The sequence below is a fragment of the Pogonomyrmex barbatus genome, unplaced genomic scaffold (genome assembly GCF_055798465.1).
Source record: "Pogonomyrmex barbatus isolate J1 unplaced genomic scaffold, ASM5579846v1 scaffold21, whole genome shotgun sequence".
NCBI classification, from domain to species: domain Eukaryota; kingdom Metazoa; phylum Arthropoda; class Insecta; order Hymenoptera; family Formicidae; genus Pogonomyrmex; species Pogonomyrmex barbatus.
Genome location: NW_028297118.1, coordinates 2,766,634 through 2,785,977, shown reverse-complemented (window position 1 = coordinate 2,785,977; position 19,344 = coordinate 2,766,634). Strand labels below are relative to the sequence as shown.

Here is a 19,344-nt window from a genome sequence, read left to right as displayed (position 1 = left end):
TAGCAGCGCGTAACATTACCGACGTTGAGTCGATAACAGTCGCGTGCGCGCGAATTTTTCAAAATATCAGCAATTATATAAAAACAATAGACGATGGTTTTTTAGGAAATCCTTTTTTTTTTTTCTTCTCAGCAAAATTTAAATATGTTTATTATTATTTATTCCTCGTTAAAAAATATACAAGTCTGTTTTCTTTTTCTTTTATCGATTTTTTTTTGTTACAGTTAAGAAAATAAACAAACCATTAATGAACATATTTTCATACGATTGGATTTGATCTTGAAAAATAATCATTCATTTTATGATAAATTGGAATATTTATGAATCTACTTACAAGAGCGGGGAAAACTTCAAACAGTATTAATAGAAGCTGCGCTAATCGTTATGATTAAAATTCCAATTAAGATAATTCGTGTCGTCACAAAGAAGTGCCTTTATTTACTCTTAAACAGAATGGTTCAATGAGTCATCTCCGATTATTTCCAATGTTCTGCTCCACTGAGCTGAAGAATTGTAGGTAGTTTGATGAGCTTGAGCGATTTAAAGGTATTGCCGAATAGACGCTGAAGCGATGCAAATTAAATCAATCGGTATCGTATCAAAACAGGAAATATCTGTAAATCATCACAACAGAGATTGGAACTTGCTACTAACTTATGCGATACATCATAAACCTCATTGAGTTTTTACTTGAGATTAAAGCAGATCTTGTTGAAAGAAACTCTGTTTTCGTACGCATGCGACGTGTCTCGTTTCAGATACTTTTGCATATCGGATAATGCAGACGTTGGCATGGGTAAACAGTAGTGTCACTTGACTGGATGTCTTACATCTTAAACGAATCACGTATATTGCATCATAAATTATTATTTAAATGATAATGGTATATAAAAGAAAAATATAGCGCATTAAACAATAATATAAGAAGGAAATAACGGTGAATTTGTACATTGGTTAACGTATAAATTAGGTAGACGAATTAAACAGCGAATTAAACGGCGGGTTCGAGGCGATAAATCATTGGCATTTATACAAATTCAAATCTTATTACATTACAATCACACTTGAGTACAATCATTCATTTGCTTTCGACAATAATGCAACAAAATACGCGCGCGTATAGCCGACACTTCTTTGATTATCAAGCTGCCGAACATAGGTAAGCAGGAAGAGAATCGAATAATTTTCTTGGATAAAACCTGCAATGTGGGCAAAAGAAGAGAAAAAGAAAAAAATAACGCTTCAAAAGTGATATTCAGATATTCATTGCTCGCTTCGCGTTTTTTACTTTTGCTACGCTTCACAAACCGTATAGAACATTCCAACAATATTACTAGAATATTTTGTGTTGTATGGAGATTGATAGAAACTAACGGAAAAACATCAGCGAAGATTCTCAAATATCTGCGCAAGTATCAAGAATTGTATTTTATCATTTATCTATATCAAATTGCATTTAAGAAATTGTGGATTAACTTTGCGTGAAATTTAACGATTCTAAACAAAGCGACCATAAACTCGATTAAGCATACATCACAACTCGTTTCTTAGTAATCGAAGAAAATTTCGTGACAAATTACAAATGAAATTTACACACGCACACACATATACGCATACACAATCACGATGAAAATCACTTGTTTCGCTCACAAAGATTACTATATGATACATTCCATCCTTAATGTCTACGATTGGCTTTTACGAGAAAGAATTCACATACAATATTAAAAGTCGAAGTCATTCTCTCCTTTACTTTATCTCGTATCAATTAATGGTATCGCTTATTATATCTAAATGTAATGACAATGAAAATGACTCTCTCTCTCTCTCTCACACACACACACACACACACACACACACACACACACACACACACACACACACACACACACACACACACACACACACACACACACACACACACACACACACACACACACACACACACACACACACACACACACACACACACACACACATACACACATCTTTTTATGCAAACCAAATAGAAATAACAGTGATGCTTCATTTATGATAAATAATAATAACATACAACTCATACATGCTATGTAACTATGACAGCCTATGTGAATGATATTAGTTATTCCATATTATATGCGAAATTTATGCGGAAACATCCAGCATTTCCTTTATAATCTTAGGACTTAGTTTCCTGATCACGATCGATCGTGTCACCTCGAAAAAAAATCACCTAATCGCTTTACAGCGTTACATTTATAGTACGGGGACAGCAAAGTACGATTTACTTAGGTCGATTAGATATCTTCATCTTATAATTTCTAGTAACGCGTTAATCGCGTTGCTCTCTTTTTTCTTCATATATATATATATATATATATATATATATATATATATATATATATTGTAATAAATTATTTAAAATTAAAAAGATAATAAATTACGCGAAAGCTAATCACTTTCCAAATACAGCAAATCCGCAATAAGTGGAAATCCGTGCAACAATGAATTAAACAATATTTTTATTGAGAAATTATTTCACTGGGGCTTACGAATCGTCGATTCTACAAGTCGACAAAGAAAATTGTCGTTTCGCTTGTTTTTCTTTTTTTATTGTAATAAATAGTATGGCTCGCAGTGCGTTCAGGAAACTTAGTCGCGTCTTAATCACAAAAACTTACGATAATGATTTTGAAGTCTTAGCTATAAGTATAACGGACGTCAACGTTAATATCAGTAATTCAGTAACATATTTAATGCGTAAAAATGTACAAACAAGACGGAGGTGCGAAATCGTACGCATAATGAGAACCGTGCATGAGAACGACGTGTCACGACGTTCAACGCACAATTTAATTAAAGTTAGCATCACTTCTCGTTTTAGTTTAAGTAACGACATTAATTGTCGTTTTACCGTATTACTATAACGTCGAAGTGGCTTCATTAGCTCGATTCGTATGGCTCATTGTGAAAGTGACACAAAGAGATTTGTCAAATACATCGATAAGCCGGTAAGCAAAATATCGAAAATGAAAAACAAAATTATGAAATCATGCGATTTCACTTTATAACAGAATTAAAGATATTTAAATATATAAATACTAACGCGAAACTTCAACATACAAGTACACGTGTATACATCAAAATCGATTATATATACCGTGAAATTTAGAAACAATTTTAACAATAGAAAAACAATAATCATGGAATTGCGCTTTTCAAAGAGTCATTTGCTTCAAAATTTCGAACTCAGATTAAAATGCTCAACGCACACATATTCTCCTTAAATAGTCTTACTTATCTAGAAGCTTAACTATATCGCATGGTAAATCGCATTTTATTTAACTAATGAGCAACATGAAGCATATAGAGTAAATTTTATCATTGTGAGCAGTGTTATGTGATGTTAGGCGCTAACATTCGTATAATTGGACGGGATAGAGTAAAGTGGTATTATCTCAGGCCAAACTAAACCGACCTCGAATTTTGCACGTATAAACGCGCGAGTTTTTCTTAAAGTATCGTTTTACTTTATTAATAAATAAATTTGTGATGCTAATTGTGATCGTTAATTATCATTAATTGAATCTAGTAATATCTATCTAATCATTAATAATTTACTATTGATAATAAAATTAAATAAGTAATAAATATAATTTCATATTAATCACGTTATTTATTAGAAAATCTGACAATTTCACGAATGTTAGCGCGCGTTATTAATTGCAAAATGAATGATTAATTCTTAATTTGATATTATCGTGCTGACGAAATTACGATAAAATTACAGATATCAAATCGCTATGTAACATGAACAAGTTGTATCTATGGCAGAGATAAAGCTTGTTTCTCAGCAAAACTCTGAAGCATGTTTTCTTTTATCGATTTTTCGTTGGTGTAGCAACGAGCAAAAAAAGAATTCAATCAAATATAACGGAAGTGCGTGCTGGTGCTAACTATTTCAATGACAACATTCTATTAATTAATTTGTGTTGTGACTATAATGTACAATATTATATATACAATAAATTAATAATGACTAATACTAAAACTTCAATGCATTGCAATGCATATCGAGCTCCAATTTTTCGTACATCTCTGCTGTCTCAATAATTTAGTTAAAGTATACAAGATGCTTCCGCGATTTGATTTTGCTACATCAGTATCTATATTGCATGTATATATTTTTTAATTTATAAAAAGTATTGATTAAATAATCATACATCATATTTGAGTTAGGCAAACGTGTAATCAATTGTATCTCTTCATTTTTAACAACATTCACGAAAATAAAAAAAAAAAAGAAACGAAATAATTGCGTTCTTATAAATTTTAAATATATTTAAAGCTCCTATTGGTTCACTGTAATCATCTTGAATTAAAACATTAGAAACAAAAAATATATAATAAAATTCTTGCAAAATGTATCGAATAATCATATATTTAGAAAATCAATTGTGTAATCAAAAAGAGAGCCACAACTCAATTCTAGATATGTTATTTATTAATTAACGGAGCGAAAGATGAGTTTTTAGAAGACTGAAAACATACTTTTATTGAAAAATGTTTTTATTTTTATTTCAATTTTAAGAATTTTCATCATGTGTTTTCTTGCTTTTGACATACTTTCCTCTTAAGAGTTGCAGTGAACCACTAGAAATAATGATTGCCTTAAATAATGTTTCCTTTCGCATATATGTATAAAATACATTAAGTACAAGAAATATGTTTCATCGAGTATAATTTTTCTTATATTCAATGCAATCAATTATCAACTCCATACATAAAGGAAACATATAGGAATAAACATAATAGATAAAACTGTCTCTTCTCCAATGATCTTGAGAGATTTTGACATATGCTGTTATCATATTATCGAATAACTCAGAAAATTTTATCTATCATTCATGATTTATTAAAAAATTATTAACAAAGATTTGAAAAATATATACAGTAGTATATTCAGTATTAAAAGATGTAATATGCAGATCCACAAATTATAAGATATACTGTATATAGGATGTCCGGTAAGTCATAACCGTATCATCTCTTATGTGAGCAAATAGAATGAGTTATGTTAAATGAAAAATGTCATATTCTGTACTACGTACGTTTACGGTTGATTAGTGCGTAGCAAAATGTTTGAATATGAATTACAAATGAAAAAAATATCTGCTTATAATGCATGCCTTCAAACATATACCTAGGCCATACGCCTAGCAATCGTGAGTATATATAACGTTGGATTATTTTGTTATACGAGCTCATATAACGATAAAGCTCGCTCATTCGCGGATTTGTATAAATTAATAACTCTTTAATTATTCCGAAAATTGCAAAATAATATAGAATTTTCAATATAACACTCTACTTGTCCACGAAAAGTGATGCGGTTATTATCGGATATCCTGTATAAATAAATTACATCTTTTTGCCTTTAAGACCAGTTTACTGAATCACAGAATCTGGAATTAAATTGTAATACTGCAACTCTTTATATTATATCAGAAATTTAAAGAAGATCTAAGAATATATAAACTGTTCTCTAAGCCTTTGGGATTATAATCTTAATTCTCTTAATATACATATTAAAGTTAAAATTATTGAAGAAAGCTTTTCTTTTTGACAAAATATATCGAATTCATCTGAAAATTGTTTTGTTTATTTTTACTATAAATATATCATTGTTTTGTAATTTCAATAATTTCATAAACGGAATCATCTTGTATATTATATAAATCATCACAATAAAATAGCGTTATAGATTCTCTTTGCTTTTCTTCTTTTCTTTCTCCAAAAATAAACATTCTATAAAACTATTTCGCGTACTGAGGATATTGTATGCGAGCCATCAAATACTATATTGATCATTTTATATATATATATATATATATATATATATATATATATATATATGTATATACATATAATGTGCTAATATTATTTAGATATATATGTAAATGAGATCGTGTAAATACTGTAGCCCGAAGCATAAAATCACTCCAATTATCTCACTATTAGAGCAATTTCAATATATGGTTTTGTGATTTCAATAGTAACTTTACTTTGAGTTTTGCGTTTCGACAAGTAAAATAATGTATCTCTCTGTGTACATTACACATGTTTGCAGTGTATCTCGTATATGACAAATGTTAAATTTTATGGAAATAGATTAAAACTTTTTTCTTCTTGGAAATATATATAAATATCTTAATCGCTTTCAGGTATTCAGTTGACGGAAGCCTATAAGTTTGAATATAGAAGTTCAATAAAGTTATATAAATTCAAAATCTGTGCTGTTTCCTGTTTTTCCGTGTTCTTTTCTTTCTTTTCTTTTTTGATTAGTCTCTTATCTCTCATACAATCAGTGTCTCAAAGTTATTCGACAAAGCATTCAAATTCTGCAGAATAACTTTCTTCTCATTTCATGTTTGATTAACACATAGGTAAAGCTTTCCGCTACATATAGGAGACTGATGCTTCCTCAGACATTTACTCAAATAGCAAACAAAATTAATTAATTCTTTTTATCTTTTCCCAATCCTGCATTAGTTTCGTGCGTGTTTGAAGCGGTGCCATCGCCAGAGTCGGACTTGTATTTTTTAAATACCTTCTTAGTCTCTTGGTGAACTTCTACGTTACTCTTACCAGTGCTTTTTTGTTCGGTGACAAGCACTTTATGCGGTAAAGATGTCGCGGTAGATTTCTCGCTGGTTTGACAATGCCTCTGATCCAAGTTCTTTTGTAAGCTCGTGGCATTAATTACTTGCTGTGTGCTCGTTTGCAGAACACCAAATGGAACAGTCTCCTCTTTTTCAAAGCATTGTTGTACTTTACTATTGCTTGTAGCTTGGCATTCATCGTTCTGAACTTTCTCTATATCTCCGGGCTGACTGTTACCACACATTGATTGTTGCTTGTCATTTTCCATGCTGATTTCTTTCGATGACGAGTAATCATCGCTCTTGGTACCTGTTGGCGAATCTTTCTCCTCGGCTATTCGCGGCAATTGCGTACTACCACAAGAATTCGACATACTTACGTTTCCTAAATTAATAGATATACCATGAGTCAATTTAGAATAGTCCGCTTTCTGTTCACTTGGCACTTTTTTTTCGCCCTTTGCATTCTCACTGGCTTCTTTAAAACTATCGTTGGAGTCATCCGATGCATCGCTGATATTGTGGGATGATTGCGCGATTGTCACGCGCGGTGTCACTTTCACCGCGGTATTCACCAATGGCGATATCGATGTTTTGTTTTCCGCCGAACGTGGATGAAGCCGATCAGGACTAAGTGCTCGTCGAAGTAGCGGCGAACCCGGTTCTGCAGATTTTGGACGGCCATATCCTTTTTTCTGATTATTCGGTGTCGATAAACATGCTCCTAAACATCATGGAATTATTGTTACAATATTGTTATTTGACAATAATTTATATTATCAAATTTAATATTATATATTTTATAATATTTTATAAAGTTTAATCTAAACTTAAAAGAATTTTGTAAGTCATTGTTAACAAAAATATCAAGAATTTTGGGCCAATTATTAAGTCTTTTATTTATTTGTAAAAATTATGCTTTACTGTGAATTAAATTTTTATATTTGAATGTAGATAAAAGAATTTGTCATGAAAATGTGAACATGATAATAATTATTTGTGTACTAGTGCATTAATTAAAGATAATGCCAAACTACAACGTCTGCAATTTACATCTATTCTGTTAAATGCTGTTTAAGATTTATAATTTTAGGAATTGACTTGATATCGACATTCACTATTATTTTTCTTTAACTTAATAGAGAAAGAAGAAGGAAGTAATAAATGTAAACACTGACATACACTAAATCAATACTCAGAATTACAAATCTTAAATAATACTGAATTAAATGCATTAAAATGCATATGAAAGCAAGAATTTTTGAAGATTTGCATAAAATCTATGATATATTTATATTTTGATTAATAAGTTATTTCAAGCTTTCTTGTTATTATTCATCAGTTTTCTTTAATTCTGTTCAAAATTATATCTATCTAGAGTTCAAACAGCTAATTCCTTAATTATTGAAAATAAGATCCACATTTATATATTTATAATTTTATATTTTATATTTATTTATATATTTATATATTTATAATTTTAACATTTTTATCTCAAAATGCTTCAAAAAGATTTAGGTTTTAAAGTAAGGATTAAATTTCATGAAATATTCCATAGATATTGAATTTTATCAATATTTTTATATTATCAAATTTTTAACATGATTTTGCCAGAAAAAAATGTTACTTCTTTTGATACAGAAAATAGTTTTATACATTCCATGGGTGCAAATTTTGAAAGGTTCTGTACAACATAACATATTGATCAATATCTTTTTCAGAATTTTAATTATGAAAGAAACTCAATTTATGGAAAATTGTAAGGCTAAAATAAATAAAAAAAGAACAGAAATTAATAATAATAAACATATTTATTTTCTTTTTAACAATTTTTTGTAATTTTTGTTTTCATAATTTTTAATTATTTTAATCCTTTCAATCCCATTGGATTATAATCGTAACATAATGTACTTAAAATCTCTCAAAAAAAGTAGAATCAAAAGGATTAAAACTAACTGATTAAATAATAATTTATATCTTTTATAAAAAAATTTTTAAATTATGAAAATCGCTGCAGGATTTTCCAAAAAAAGTAAAAGAAAGTAAAAAAGAATATAATTTTACAGACTAGATTATTTTAAAGATTTAAACTAAACTACTTTAGAGACTACTTTAAAGATTTTAATGCTATTTGACATCACAGCCTCATATTTCTTATAATGAATTGTTTTCTTTTTTTTTTGTCTCAAATCAAGATACAATATCAAAACAATTATTTTACATCTTAAAATACAGGAATCTATCTAAAAAAATTTTTTAACTGATATTTTTGTATTTAAATGCACCTTTTTTTTAATTTGTATTCATATTTATCTTTCTTTCGTTACATATTTCTTAATCGCATCCAACTGTCACAGTTTCCGAAAAGAATGCAAAAATACAATTAGTATACACGTGATTACTGTGATAAGTGTTTTTAAATTGCATAATTGTATTATTTTTTTCTTTTTATACCTGGGCTATACGACTGCGTAGTGTTGGAACTACCGGGTTGATGGCCCGTGGGAAACGCCAATGGGCTTGGACTTCTTGTCGGACTAGCAGGAATCGGTGATGGACTCGGTGTCCTGGCCAACGGCGATAACGGTATGTGGCCAACGGATTTTCTGCGATTTGGTGAATGGATGTTCTTCGCGGCCGTGTGCAGCTTATGCTTGAGACCATGAAGAGTACTTGGACGCTGGTAATGCGATTGGTTCGATATGCCTGATAGATTACCCACGGACGTATTCGAGCCCGGGGACGAGGAGTTCGGGCTGGAGCACGGACTCGAATTTCCGGTAGAATGATAAGAGTCTGTGCTGACACGATTTGCCGGTGGGGACGAGCTGCAGACGGATTTCGAACAGGCTGTAAAATATGGCGATGTCTCCTGCGAGCGAGTGAACGACTGAAATGATCGACTGGGTGTGACCATCGAGGGTGAACAAATTCCTGCGGCCATCTGTAAAATTTTTAACAAAATTCTCTATATCAATACAAAAAAAAACGAATCCCTCTTGTCATGGAATGTCTGAAATAATCTCTGAGTCCAATATTTGACAACTTTATGTACTATCAACAATTGACAATCGTGAATGTTGTTGTAAACTTTTGAACATAATGATTATTTGCGGAGTGTGTGATAGCATTCAAAAGCCATGTAATTGCATAAGAAATGCATGTTTAACAAAGGATGCAGCGAACAGAAACAATATCGATGGAGAATTGCCGGAAAAATGCATAAGAAATCATACCATAAGTGGAGGTTTGCTGTCGCTGGACAAAATGGGTGCTGACAATGGACAACTGATAGTTAACGGCTGCAAAAGAAAAGGCACTTAACGTAATCGCGTATATGGTGCTTTAAAACTTTCTTTAGTTCTTTTTTTTGCAATAGCGTGTAAAGAATAAACGTAACTTTTGTGTACATCGCTGTGCAAAATTGATGTCAACATTAAATATATCACACAACGAAATATGGCGTTTAATATCAGACAATATAGAGTATAGTTGAAGTATACAGTATACAGTTATCGTGGAATATAATTTGCATTTAGTAGTAAATGCATCGTATTCAAACAAAATTTTCCAGTATACCTGCTGCATCTCTACGCTCGCCCGTTTAGAGCTTATTTTCTTAAAAAGAGATGTCTTCCGTTTCTTGTCTGTGTGATCTCGTTTTTGCTTTCGTTGCTTATGCAGCGTCCGACGTGCCAGTTTACTTTGCGCAAGATCGCGTCGTCTACCACCGGTCTTGATGCTGGTGTTTTCTAATGGCGTGCTACGTAATGTTACGTGATCACCGCCGCTTAGCATCAGCTGCAAAACTTGAGTATGATATAAACCCTGCACCGGTTCACCGTTTATATGCGTAATCAGATCGCCTGGTCTCAAACCGGCTTCGAATGCCGGGCTGGACTGTTCAACCTCCTGTAGAAAAATGATTTTTATAAAATATAAATGAAATTAAATATTTTAAAAAGATTTGTAAGGTTCGTTTCTCAACAAAGAGAAGTAAAATATATATATATATATATATATATGATAAAATTTACAGATAAAATATACAATAATAAAAATAGAAATGCAAAATTAAAATGTTACATATATTGCATTATAAAAATTAAATACGAGTTTAGACATGCATAAGAAAAAGTATAAATCTATAATAAATAAAAATTGATATAATGTAGAAAGCAACAAAGAAATAAAGAATAAAAAAGAATAGTTTAATGAAATAATTTAAAAAACATTAACAAGAATGAAGAATAATATAGAACTTTTATATAAAGAATTATTAAAATCAGGTATGACAATAAATAAATTCCTATCAACTTCCATTTGATAATTAGAAGTAGTAATTTTAGAATTTTAATATATATATATAATAAATGTGATAGTTTGTGACATATGTGACACAGATTATTTTTTTATTCTTTGAGTAATAAAAAAAAATAATGTAGTTATTTATAGTTATTTATACATGCCATTACTAGATGATGCATGGTATAGAAATCACTGTCGCCATAATAAACTCTAATGGTGTGTACGGTAAAGCCAAAGCCACATGGTCCTCGACGAATGATAATAGGCGGTTTCAGACTAGTCACAAGAGGACTAAGCTCACGGCAAGGGGAAGTATCTCTCGAAGATGCAGTTGATGATCCACCAGGCGACTCAATGGGTTGAACATTTAGTGGTGCGTCATCTGAAAATGTATATTGATCCAAATGATAAAAACTAAATTATAAATTGTTCCATTGAAAAACAAAAATGTTATTCGGTCCAAATATAATGAATAAAACTTTTAACAAGTTTTTCTTTTTATATTTCGTTTTACTTTCGATAAATCTATCACTAGAGAAAAAAAAAATGCAATTCAGTCTTTCTACATTAGAACAATATCTTTTTCAATTTTCCATTTTTCTCGAGAAATACATACAGGCAAAATCACTGGTCGGAATCACTAATGATAATCCACTAGTCGAAGCGGATTTTATGACAGATCGAGACTTCTGTCGGGCGGATGGTAATACGGATATGGCACTGAAAGATTCGAAGGAATCAGTACTGGAATTGTGTTTGCTTTCCTCCGCTGCGTCTTTATTCGCCACTACGAGATCCAATCTGCAAATAAAAAAATTATGATTTTACAATTACTGAATCTATATTAATCATTAAATGAATCATGAATGTATTAAATGCAGAAAGCTATATGACAACTGTTATATAATTATTATATAAATTATACATATTATGTTGTAAAATAAAAGTATAATCTATAAAATATATGTAGAGTTATGCAAAAATTAGAAATGTATATGAAAGTTAAGAACAAATTAAACTAGAAACTAGAAGCAAAAATAATTATTGAGGATGTAAAAAATCCAATTTGAGAACAAAAAAATTAGTTTTGATTACTGAGTACTTGATTATTTAGTTGTCAAATAAATTATGAATTTATTAAACGCAAACAATTGTATGGCAGCTATGTTGATTATTATAAATATAAATTACATACATATATACATTAATGTTGTAAAATAAAAAATATAAAGTATGTATAAATTAAAATTATAAGGATATTAAAAATACATATAAGAATTAAGAGCACATTAAATTAAAAAAGAGAGAAAGAGAAAGAAAATTATACTGTTGCGAGGATATGGGATGCTGAATGACTCACATGTGTTCATCATCAATGGATATACTAAACCTGGGCAGCTTATCACGGGAATGCGTATGTCGTTTTCTTTGAATCTGAGGACTGATATCTTCGGACTCGGTTTGCGAAGAATCGGGTGTACTCAGATTGATTGATGTTCTTTCTGCCTGGGCACCTTTAGTGATCGATAATTGTGTCGACTCATTACTTGAAACAACAGTGCCGGACGTTATACAGGATGATACAATATTTGGTTTGTCGGTTCTGCTTTGATTCTCGATGCAGGTATTATTCTTTACTGATGGATGGGGCGGCCGATATTTCTCAGATAATGATACGGATTGTGACTCAACGAGTTTGGATGGCGGTGTAGCTGATGATATGGTCGATCCGAGAGACAGTTGCGCAAAAGTGCCTTCAAGTTCAGTACGGAACAGTTGTTTCTTAGAAAGATCGGATTCTGCGTCGGAATTGAATTGAGGCGGGCGCGTTTGAGAGATTTTGCGTGATTGTGGTGAATAAGAGGAGAACGACCCGAATAAGGGAGAATCATCGGTGTCATCTGTATCATCACCTAAGTCATGATTATATCTATCCATACGAGCTGAAATATTATGAGAGAATTCAATAACGGTAAACAGACATAAGATGGAAAATTAGACAATTATTATTACTACTTAGACGTAATTATTAATTATTTAACATAGATTCTAATAATATATAAATATTTGTAGTTTAAATTATAATATTAAAATATATCCGATATTTACTATCAAAATAACTTGTATCCTCATCGTTAACTAGTTGTGGTACAAATTCAGCTTTTTGTCTAAGTAAGCTGTTCCAATTTACTCCATAAAAATATGGATGCTCTTTGACTTCATGCGATCCACCAGTTCCTAATCGATCTCTAGGGCTCTGTTGTAATAGAACCGTTATAATGTCCTTCGCCTCCGGTTGGACAGGCCAATCATCTTCGTCTGGCCATTCAATATCATCTGAGAAATAAAAATTTCAATATTACATATCTATAAGATGTTTCGAAGTGCATTGCAGCTTATATTGAGTTAATTATAAGTTGAGCTAATAATAAGTCGTAATAAAAAAATCACCATTCACTGTGTGAGCAAATAATTCCTCAGGTGTTTCGCCAAAGAATGGAACACAGCCAATTAAAAATTCATACAATATAATACCCATGGACCACCAATCCACCGGTTTACCATAACCTTGGCGCAATATAACTTCTGGGGCGATATATTCTGGTGTTCCAAACACTTGCTTATCCGAGAACTGTCGTGTATCTCGATCGATATAGCCCTCGTAAAGATTTGTTGCCACTTAACATAGATAATTATTAATTTAAATATAATTATTCACTTCTGATTGTCTTTATTTATGCTAATTAAAGCTTTCAAACTTACAGGACATTAGACCCATTTTACTGAGGCCAAAATCAGTAAGCTTGATGTGTCCCAAGGCAGTGATAAGTAAACTATAAAAGAATAATAATTTGTAATTATATATTTCGCTTCTATTTTAATATCTTCTTGTTTTATAAAATCTTACTTATCAGGCTTCAAATCCCGATGTACAATGCCATAACTGTGTAAATATTCAACAGCCAAGACAGTCTCTGCGAAATAAAATCTTGCCATATCTGGTGGCAGTGGACCTATATTTTTTAACAGATTTGCACAATCCCCTCCCTCTACGTATTCCATTACTAAGCATAAATGTTTCTGAAAAACATATGTAATTATTAATAATTTAATATATTATACTCGCAATATAAATAAAATAATACGCATACCTTGGTTTCAAAACTACAATACATGGAGACTACAAATGGATTATCTGTAAAACTCATTATATCTCTTTCGGCAAAGACTTGCTCTACTTGATTTCGTAGCATTAAATTATTCTTATTGATTTTCTTCATAGCAAATCTCTGTCGAGTGGTCTTCTCTTTTACCAGATATACCGCGCCGTATGCACCATTGCTAATGAGTTTCAATACTTCATAGTCACTTTCGCACGGAATACGTTGACATTTATCATCATCCTTATTTGGACTCGATGCTACTTGTAGATTACTGTCACTGGAGCTTGCTGAATCCTCCAATTTATTCAAATCCTCCTGCAGCTCTAAAAAAATCGATATATGAAAAGATCGACATATGAGAAGATAATAGATTTATTTAGAGGAATATATTACGTTGGTTTAGAAAAATAAAAATATATACCGGATATAGGATCCCTATTTAAAGATAGTTTTGTAATGATATATTGGGGAATATCAGTTTTTATTCCAGCATTGACTTTAGCTTGGCCCTCTGCTTGTTCGAGTAAATGATAAAATTCTTCAGGATCGAATTCCAAACATTCTAATAGACGAGCTGGACGCGATATAACCAATAAAAGTTTCTTTATCAATCCTGTTAATCTCGTAGCTGCTTCTAAAGATTTATCTTTTGTCTGTAAAAGAATTGCACAATAATTATTGTATGTTTCGATGAAGAATTACAATGTGTGCATGCGTGCGTGTGCGTGTATGCACCTCCATTAATAAATGTTCCAGATTTTCGCTCATCTCATAAAAATATCTCGTTGTAATTAATTTTTCCTGAGATTTCTGTAAGCAGTCTCTGGCCATTTCGATTACTTGATGATGTACAAAACGTAAAATTGGTAAGGAATCTTGCGTCATGTTAGCCATTATTTCAAATTCATCTATCTCTTTGTTTTCATTAATAAAATTGGTCAGTCGCTCTTCCATCTGTTGTGTTGCCTGAAAATATAATAATCGCGTTTGATATAACTTGCTATTCTATTAGACATTCTTATATTAATAAAAATAAAACATCAATAATATATCAATAATACCTTTGGAAATCTTTCTTTATACAAAGTATTCATCATAACAATTTCGCTGTCGAGAACAGGTGATCGACTTGGACTACTATAATTCCACATAAAATTATAGATAATTATAGATAATTAATGTATATATAATGTATATATAATAATTTTTTAATCATAACACTATAAAAACATTGGATAACAGACAATAGAAAGATATTTTAATATGTAAATGTCATGTATATTGTTATTTTTATAATGTACCTCAAACTTCGAGAACGTGGACGATGTAATGGTGATCGACGACCTTCTTCTTCAAGGCTAAGAGACGCGCTACCTGGAATACTCGATATGCTAGAGCCTGGAAAGCCCGGATGTGAGGAGCATGGTGTTCCGGGCTTAGAGAAGTGGCAAGATAACATGCGTAGTTCGTCCTTGGTGGGAACATTTGGCAGTTGATGCAAACGTTCTTGGCTCGAGTATTGTGACTAATGGAATACAAATGACAAATTATAATTGTGGTTAGTACAAACAGGAAATGTTTGCTGCATATCAATCAACTTACCGAGACATTACTAGAGCCAGGTGTTGTTCCATAACCACTGGACGGTAAACTAGCAACTGACCATCTTCTGCCATCACCAGTTCCTGTAGCACCTCCACCAATTCTTGAATATTACAACATTTACTTAATATTTTTAAAAATATCTTATACAAATAAATTATAAAGATATTAAAAGATATAACTTTTAGAAAAGATAAACTTTTAACGATTGTATTATTCAAAAACAAGCATTTCTTTATCATACGGTCATTTCTTTTCAAAGATTTTGCATAGTGCAGTTTCTATCATATTATTTTTTTTATTTATATAATACTAATAATATAAAAAAATAATATAAAATAATATAAAAAAATATATTCACGACATCTTATCTACTCGAACAATTGGGTTGGACTAATTTAAATATCCTGAGACAAACAGTATAAATATAAAATAGGTACCTTTTAATTGGAGCAAAAGCAAAGTGTGGACTGGATGACATCCTAGGGCTTTCTAAGGGACTGCCTACAATCGGGACGAATGCTATATCGGGAAATAAGCAATAGAAAAATTAATTTGCTATATTTACTTAAAAGCAATAAAGTAAACATAAAAAAAAATATTAAAAACATATTTCACTATGAGTATAAGAGAATTTTGTAGGATGTAAAATTTTATAAAAAATCTTTAAGATCTAATTTATCAAGCTACTAAGTGATAGGATATAAAAATATATTCTAAATCTAACAAAATCAAACGCATGTATTTATGTATGTATGTATTTAAGTTATAAAGATGTCTCTTTATTTTAAAATATAATGAGAGAAAAGTAATATTCTTAAAATAAAGATGATTAAAAAAATATGAATAAAAATTGCATACCCGATAAAGGTGAATGGCAACGTGGTAAAGTAGGTGATGTAGTTGTAATGAGAGATTTACGATGAGCCGCTTTAGCAGCGCGACGAGAAATGTTAAAGTCACGCTACAAAAATAATAGTTATTTTTAAATATACACCAATAAGTAACATCATTATATATATCAATAAAGATATACTAACCACGTGAACTGACAGAGAAGGTGCTGATTTTCCGATCGCAGAATTTCTCATGCGAACTAGATTTGATAGCTCTCCACTAACTAAAAGCATATAATTTTGAGATATAATGCATGTATACATATATAATTCAATAAAATAAATTATTTCATAGATATGCAAGAAACAATAAGATTTAGTTAACATACTAGTTGCCATACATACATGTGACCTATCAAGTTACATATTCTCAAATCTTGTAAAAAAATTCTCTGAAAATTCCTGGATTTCCCAGACATTTTTGCTCAAAATTTCAAATAAAATTAGAGAATTTTAAAATATAATTTTAAAAGAAATTTTCTTTTTGGATCCACTTTTCAATGTCTTTTAATTACAAATCCAAGTTATTTAATAACTGAATATTAACACTCTGACTTTATCATTCTGGTAAAAGTATAGAATTTTCTTTATAAAAACTTGTAAATTATATGTAAATATGCATATGAATTTTGTCTAATTGTCAACTTGATCAGATATAGTGGATTGCCAATAGCTTGCATTATAAAAATAAAATTATTGAACAGCTTTCTGATATTTTTATCAAATTTTTTTTAAATTTAAATTTTAAATTTTGAAAAAAAATTTACAAAATTTTAAAAAATTCTAAAATTTTAAAAAATAAATTCCCTGAATATTTTAAGTTTTTCAGCAAATAGATATTCTGTCTCATCTATATTGATGCAGCCAATATGTTATAAATTAATATGGAAGATGTTATTAACCAGGCCGAACTGGAGCTTCCTTGCTTTCAACTTTTGGTGGTGTTGGACGTTTGTGTACTTCCTTTTCCATATTACCGGCAGTTTCTTCTGCTTCGTTTTGATCAAATACAAGAACTCTAGCAGAGTTACCGTGTGATCGCAGACGCGGTCTACTTGGTCTGTTTCTAGTCTGATCCATGCTTTCATTCATTGGGCAATAGCAAGGAAACTAGAAATATAAACAAATGTTTCAACCATATCAATTATAACAATACAAAATAGCAATAAATTTGTTACGATTATATTTTTCATCATTTATTTCTCATTTTTCTTTTTTTCTAAAAATTCTGGATATTATTTATTTTCTTTCTTTTTGAATTACAAAGAAAATGCAGGAATATTCAACTAGTGCAAAGAAATCTAATAATGATATTTATATCATATAATTTCCAGATGAAAGAAAACAAAGCTTAAAGGAGGATAGATAGCTGTACTTTTACAACACACCTTTTAGGATGCTTAGAGTGAAAAGAGGAAGCTTCAAAGGAAATAAAACACCCACGTGCAACCGTGTACGAGCTCCGATCCTCTTTCTTTCTCCTACACCCTTAGCGTTCTCGGAAATTCCTGGGAGTCACGATCGCTATGAAGTTCCATCTCGGGGTTGACATTCTCCAGAGTGCCTCGCGAAGATACATTACGAGTGGGATGGTGGAGAGAACTACGGGGAAGACGAGAAACCGTCGTCCGGGCACGTGAGGGATCCACGACACAGAGGAGGCTTACGGGGGATTGGTGACGGGATATACAGAAGAAAACACGCACGACACTAGGTGCAGGCGACGGCGACGGCGACAGCGATGGCAACGGCGACGGTGACGGCGGTGGTGGCGGCGGCGACGAGAACGACGATCGAAGGGACGCGATTACCGGCCGCCAGAGCCATCTTCTTTAACAGCAGCGACGATAATACCGAACCTTCCTCAGGATACGACGGGATAGAGCGGTCCTTCTCACGTGCTCCTTGCGGGATTATAGTCGCATCTTCGCTATCGTCGGGGCGAGGGAGGCTTAATTAGGGAACGCGACCGGAGATCCCGGAGATGATGCGATCACGAATTCTGTGACTCATGATGGACGCATACATGTGTGAAGTAGCGTCGCACAGTGCGCATATACACACACACACACACACACACACACACACACACCATCATACACCGTTAGAGCCGCGCATACACTTTTTTGCATAAGGCATAATGCATACGCATAAAAAAATTAACCAATCAGAATATTTTATTTCCATTATGAAGGTAGAAATGGAGGACTATGATTGGTTCATTTTCTTATGCATTATGCAGAAGTGTGTGCTGTAGCCCTTAAGCAGTGTCTACAATGAGACTTTAAAAACCGATTACACCAATATTATTTGGGCTTTAAGATTTAATACATAATATACGTGACACATATTATATATTAAATATCACTTAAAATTCAAAATAACGTTGGTGCAATCGAGCCTAAAATATAAGACTTAAGAAATTGGCTAATCATAATCGATCTATAGAAGAATAATCGATTGTGATTGGCCAATTTCTTAAGTCTTAAAATTTCATTGTAGACACCGCAGTCTCGGTTTACAACCAATCATAGTCGATTATTTTCCTACTTTTCGACTATGATTCGTCTATGACTTAAGGCTTAAATCTATTTAGAGCGGAACTAAAAAGAACAGACTAAAGCTTGCAAATTCATAATCGATGACAAACTTCTTAACCTACAAAACTCAATTTTAACAATTACTATTTTCTGAGTACTAAGCGATGATTTTTTAAAGTTAATTAAACAATTA

The 19,344-nt window shown here is 31.5% G+C and overlaps 1 protein-coding gene across 5 annotated transcripts; it reads right to left on the bottom strand.

Annotated features, from left to right (window-relative positions):
* Positions 1-409: 409 nt before the first annotated feature.
* dop (microtubule-associated serine/threonine (MAST) protein kinase dop) lies at positions 410-18,677 on the bottom strand. Of its 5 annotated transcripts, none has more exons than XM_011639267.3 (22): positions 18,000-18,671; positions 17,514-17,721; positions 16,756-16,835; positions 16,577-16,679; positions 16,156-16,237; positions 15,716-15,818; positions 15,415-15,638; positions 15,175-15,250; positions 14,849-15,079; positions 14,535-14,766; positions 14,102-14,436; positions 13,858-14,030; positions 13,713-13,783; positions 13,401-13,628; positions 13,059-13,286; positions 12,310-12,892; positions 11,566-11,750; positions 11,111-11,331; positions 10,221-10,553; positions 9,878-9,943; positions 9,096-9,585; positions 410-7,365 (listed from the first exon to the last, which is right to left on the bottom strand). In XM_011639267.3, the coding sequence occupies exons 2-22, from the start codon at positions 17,701-17,703 to the stop codon at positions 6,497-6,499; spliced, it is 5,103 nt and encodes a 1,700-aa protein (XP_011637569.2). In that variant the 5' UTR covers positions 17,704-17,721; positions 18,000-18,671; the 3' UTR covers positions 410-6,496. The 5 variants fall into 5 exon arrangements, with proteins under 5 accessions (XP_011637569.2, XP_011637584.2, XP_011637576.2 ...); XM_011639282.3 differs by having other exon boundaries at positions 12,340-12,892; XM_011639274.3 differs by having other exon boundaries at positions 18,055-18,671.
* Positions 18,678-19,344: the final 667 nt, after the last annotated feature.

Bases quoted from the DNA above. Each gene is read 5' to 3' on its own strand.
- dop (XM_011639267.3), bottom strand. From the start codon at position 17,703: ATGAATGAAAGCATGGATCAGACTAGAAACAGACCAAGTAGACCGCGT. The intron at 16,680-16,755 runs GTTAGTATATCT...TTATTTTTGTAG, and splicing joins CTTCTCTGTCAGTTCACGTG to CGTGACTTTAACATTTCTCG. The intron at 15,819-16,155 runs GTACCTATTTTA...GTAATATTCAAG, and splicing joins GCTTTTGCTCCAATTAAAAG to AATTGGTGGAGGTGCTACAG.